Source organism: Eumetopias jubatus, unplaced genomic scaffold (assembly GCF_037043125.1).
Source record: "Eumetopias jubatus isolate StellerSeaLion01/CBP00866 unplaced genomic scaffold, mEumJub1_p1.0 scaffold_13, whole genome shotgun sequence".
NCBI classification, from domain to species: Eukaryota; Metazoa; Chordata; class Mammalia; order Carnivora; family Otariidae; genus Eumetopias; species Eumetopias jubatus.
Genome location: NW_028274819.1, coordinates 107159408 through 107164278, shown reverse-complemented (window position 1 = coordinate 107164278; position 4871 = coordinate 107159408). Strand labels below are relative to the sequence as shown.

At 51.8% G+C, this 4871-nt stretch overlaps 1 protein-coding gene across 1 annotated transcript; it reads left to right on the top strand.

The window, feature by feature from the left end:
- Nucleotides 1–1282: 1282 nt before the first annotated feature.
- Nucleotides 1283–2419, top strand: CUNH11orf87 (chromosome unknown C11orf87 homolog). The gene has a single exon (XM_028105753.2). It carries the CDS (start codon nucleotides 1399–1401, stop codon nucleotides 1990–1992), a length of 594 nt encoding a protein of 197 aa, XP_027961554.1. The 5' UTR covers nucleotides 1283–1398; the 3' UTR covers nucleotides 1993–2419.
- Nucleotides 2420–4871: the final 2452 nt, after the last annotated feature.

Here is a 4871-nt window from a genome sequence, read left to right as displayed (position 1 = left end):
CGCGCGGCGGGGGCTCCCTCCCTGCAGCCAGCTGGTGGCCCCAGGTAAGGGACGCGGTGCCGCTAAGGGTTCCACGCTGCTGGGTGGCGGGGCGCGAGTGGGTCGGACAGCCCGGCGGCCTGCGCAGGCACCCCTGGCGGTAGCTTCGGCCCCCGCCCTGCCCAGCCCCGGCTTGCGCGCCTCCTCTGTGCTCCGCAGTGCAACAGTTTGCAGCTCCCTCGCGAGAACGGCCAGGGGGCTCTGCTATGCTCTGCGGGTCTGCCTAGCTCTGGTCCCCGGGAAGAGCCTCGGGCTGGGGCTGGGGAGACTGGAGGGCAGGTCTGTTCCCCAAACTTTGCAAACGAGGACCTATACCCTTCCATTTCCTGTCCCCCTAGAAAGAAGCACGATCCTGCCGAGTGCGGGGCACAGGGAGATGGCGAGAAGGGGGCGTTTGCGGGGATGTGCTTTAGCTGGAAAAGGTGTTTCAGCTGCTTTTTTTTTTTTTTCCCCCCTCTGGTTGGGGTTGGGGGGAGTACCAGGGAAGAAGGCTGGAGAATGGATGGAGCGCGATCCGGCGCGTCCGCTGTGGCCACGGACAGAGGCGGAGTGGGATGTGGCTGCTGTGGTACCCCCATGGGAATGGGACTTAAGGGACCTGAAGCCGGCCAGGGAAGAAGAGTCTGGAGGGGGAGGGAAGAGAAGGCAGTACTGCGTCCCCGGAGCCCGCTTGCTCGGCGGTTGGGGGTGGGTGCTGGGAAGGGTAGGATCCATAGGAAGACATCCACTCGGAGGGCGAAGGAAGGAGGAGAGTCGGTGCTCTGGGGAGAGGGGACCACGTTCCCAGGCGGCTGTGTGTCTGTTGCAATTAGAAAGTTGTGTAGGGCCCGGGAAGGCTGCCTTATCTGCTGAGTAATCTGTATCTCCGCGGGGCTGGCGCGGACCCCTTCCCAGCGAGTGGCGCGAGCGCGAAAGCTGGCGGCGCGGGTGCGCGGCCAGGGGCGGGCGGGCTGGGGTCCACGGGCTGCGGAGCAGACGGGCAGCGCCCAGCTGAGGCAGTGTGCCCAGAGGGCTGCTTTGCAGCGGCGGCTGATCCTTCCGGTCCTCCGCACTCCCCTGGGCAGCGGCCGGGATCCTAACTAAGCCTGTTCTCTTTGCAGCCTGGTGCCTTGGGAGAGGAAAAGGGCGCGCGGACACGCGTTCCAGGCGGGGCCGGAGAGGATCTCCTGGGCACCGCTCGCTTCCTGGCCGGCTTGCTTGCCCGCAGTTGCTCCCTCAGTCCTTCGCTCGCGCGCGCATCCCCTCCCACACCAGGGAGTAGTTTTGGGTGGCGTGGGCTCCGTCCTCTTCTTGCCTGGTGGGAACGGTGTGCCCGAGAGAGGAAGTCTGGTGGGCCCGGCCCCTCCCAGCCCAGCGCCGATGAGTGCCAGGGCGCCCAAGGAGCTGAGGCTGGCGCTGCCGCCGTGTCTCCTCAACCGGACCTTTGCTTCCCCCAACGCCAGCGGCAGCGGCCACGCGAGTGCCCGTGGCCCGGGTGCGGGAGGCAGCGGCGGCGGCACCTGCATCACGCAGGTGGGACAGCAGCTCTTCCAGTCCTTCTCCTCCACGCTGGTGCTGATTGTCCTGGTCACCCTTATCTTCTGCCTCATCGTGCTGTCCCTCTCCACCTTCCACATCCACAAGCGCAGGATGAAGAAGCGGAAGATGCAGAGGGCGCAGGAGGAATATGAGCGGGATCACTGCAGCAGCAACCTCGGCGGCAGGGGGCTGCCCCCGGCGGGCGGCCAGGCCCCAACCCACGCGAAAGAAACCCGGCTGGAGAGGCAGCCCCGGGACTTTGCCTTCTGCGCCCCCTCCGACGCCTCCTCTTCGTCTTCGTGCCCTGGCCGCCCGCGCCAGGGTCCCTGCGCTCCCCCGCCTCCCCCGCCGGCCCCCAGTCCTCAGGGAGCCCACGAAACCTCCTGTTTGGACACAGCTGGCGAGGGCCTTTTGCAAACGGTGGTACTCTCCTGATTGTTTAGCCCCCCTCTTCTCTCCCCTTCCTCATTTCCAGCATCTTTGCCGTCCTTGCTTTTTCTCCCCCTCCATCTTTCCTCTGCCAGTTTTCTCTGGCTTCCCTCCCTTTTTCCTTCTTTCCGTATCTGCCCTCCCCTTACTGTCTCTCCTCCGCCGAGGCACTGTGCGGTATTTGTAAATACTGGGCGAGGAAAGTCTCGGAAGAAGAAATAACGCTGATAATACTTTATTATTAATATTTATAGTAATTATTATAATACTAATAACACAATCCAAGCGCATGACAAATCACATAATTTCTCATTGTCAATGAAGGACGCGTCTTCCCTCTTCACCCTGCACACCCCTCCCCCCCAATAAGGAGGAGAAACCGCACAAGCTACCAAATATAAAAAAGGCGTTGATTCCTGGACCAAAGGGAGTGGAGGGGGCCTGGCGTGTTGTACATAGCTGTCGAGTTAAGGTTCAGTTCCCTTCCCTTCCTCCCCCCCCCCCCCCCCGCCCAAGCTTTCACTTTTCCTTCAGCTCCCCTTCCTTCCCCTTTCCCACCTCCGCAGGGCTCAGGCAATACTATATTATAAAGAAAACGTCTACATTAAGCACCAGAACTACAAGAGGCCACAAAGACAGTCCCAGGAAAACGTGTATGACATGTACCGATCTCTGGTCAGCCCTCTTTCTCACCCCTTCGTTAACCATTCCCTTTTCCAGGACCAGGCATTTAAATTTACTTTTAGAAATGTCCCTCGATGGTCGAAAATCTTTAAATGAGTTGAAAGAAAAGAAAAGAAAGAGACAGAAAAAAAGAGAAAGAAAGAAAGAAAGAAAGAAACTCTACTGCTTTAGCTCTCTGCCCCACACCCCAGATATACACCTTTGACTTGGGGCATTTTAGGATTCACAGAAGATCCAGAAGCTGTCCAGCCGGGTGTGGTGCTGACATTGCTTCACCGGACTGGTTACTTTGGTTGGTTGTGCAGGCAGAGGAGGGGCTGTTTGGGGAAGTGACTGTTTTAGCTTTTTGTTGGTTTCTTTCTTCTTTTTCTACAATCGGGTTTGTGTGTACTATTGGTTTTATTATTAAACATTGCATAAGTTACCTTTTTTTGTAAAAAAAAAAATACTAGGTGATGTGCAGTACTGAAAGTGCAGTATCTAACCAACCAAAATGTTTCTGTTTCATTTTTAGAACAAGTGCACCTTTGTTATATATTTATTATATTGGTACCAAATACAGAAGCAAACTATAGTTCTGTACTACATCCTCCAAACTGTATAGTCTTGTTCTTAATTTCCAGCTGTTGATATAATGGTTACCGCTGGATGAGCAATTCAGTGGTGCAGGCCTGGCTTCTGCTGTTTCCAGAAGTGTTCTTTTGTACCTTATTCTGTAGTAGACTGTTATAAAAAGATAACACATATGTTTTCTTTTTTCTTTTGCGAATAACAGAAACAACCACAACAGAAAACAAACGAATAATGGATGTGCAGGAATGCCATCTATTAAAACATGGTTAATATTTAAACAGTGCCTGTAGTCCTGCCTGCATGCAGTTACCACCTGGAGGCAGTGGTGTGTGTGCTTGCTTGTACTGTATGTGTTTGGGGGGTGAGACTGGTGGGGATATTGGGCAATTTGGATGACAGGACATGCAAATTTCAAGAGAAGTTAAACCCAGTAACTACTTGTAGGATAACAGTATTTGAAGCTTGTTCAGTTAAAAAATTTGTGCCTGCATCTGAGATGCAGTGAAGGAAGGGCTCTTTTTCTCTTTCTCAGTCTGGCTCACCTACGTTCGCTGGATACACCAAAAAAGATGGAGAGAAAAACAAAGTGAGAGAGAAGAAGATCGATATTTTTATTCTCTCTCCTGATGCCAGACAAGGCCATCTATGTTAGAAATGCAGTCCACCTGTGGTTATTTACCACTTTGTTTCCCTTGGATTGATGATAAGAAGGGGCCAGAAGGGTATTACAATCTTAATTATATTCAGTGGCATCCTTTCTTGGGAACCAATTCTTTGACAGCTATCTAAATACTTGGATAATGTATGAATGAGAATGTTCTACCGAAAGCCCAACCAAAAGAGTTCTTATTAACCTGCAGGGTGTAAGGCAACAGTGCCCCTAAGTGCATCCCTCTTCCAAATAGCTAGTAATTCTAGCTTCTCTGTCTTGGTTCCAGGCTTCTGTGCTCTTATCTAGAGAAGAATATTACCTCTGAGGTTTTAGGTCATCTGTTAAATTGCCCAAGCTCAGTCTGCATCTTTTATACAAATAATTTAATAAGCTTAATTTTAATCACCCATTAGATATTCACTCAAGTCCTTTCCTGAAGCACAGAGGATCATCATTTAAGCATGCCCTGTTGTAATATTAGGAAGACCAGGTATAATCTTTGGGTTCAGTGTATTAATCAAGAAACCAGATTCTCTCCAGTGCCTTAGTCACTTCCTAGTAATAGGTAAAAGAGTGCATTAACTCCCTCGGGCCACTAGGGAGCCCTTTAGTGCATCAGGCTCTACATTGTACATCAGAATGACTAAGGCACTGTGAAGAAGAAAGTCCATTAATTTTTGTAGCTCACCCCCATTTAGCTGTAGCTGTTTAAGACCTTATTACAGAATGACTTTTGGACTTGAAATTTGAATAGAATCAGGGACTCAGAAGGGAGCTTCCTCATTTCCAATAAGCTCCACTAAGTGCATGGATATTACTTTCTCCCCCTTGTTTGGTGCACTTCTTACAGTGAATAATTTCCCATTTTATTAAAGCAATAAGATGTTCTGTTGTGAGCAGTGCTGGATGATGATTCCATTTCCTTGGTGCTGAAGCTACTCATACGTTTTTGCCTTATGAATCACAGTGCATTCAA

Bases quoted from the DNA above. Each gene is read 5' to 3' on its own strand.
- CUNH11orf87 (XM_028105753.2), top strand. From the start codon at position 1,399: ATGAGTGCCAGGGCGCCCAAGGAGCTGAGGCTGGCGCTGCCGCCGTGT.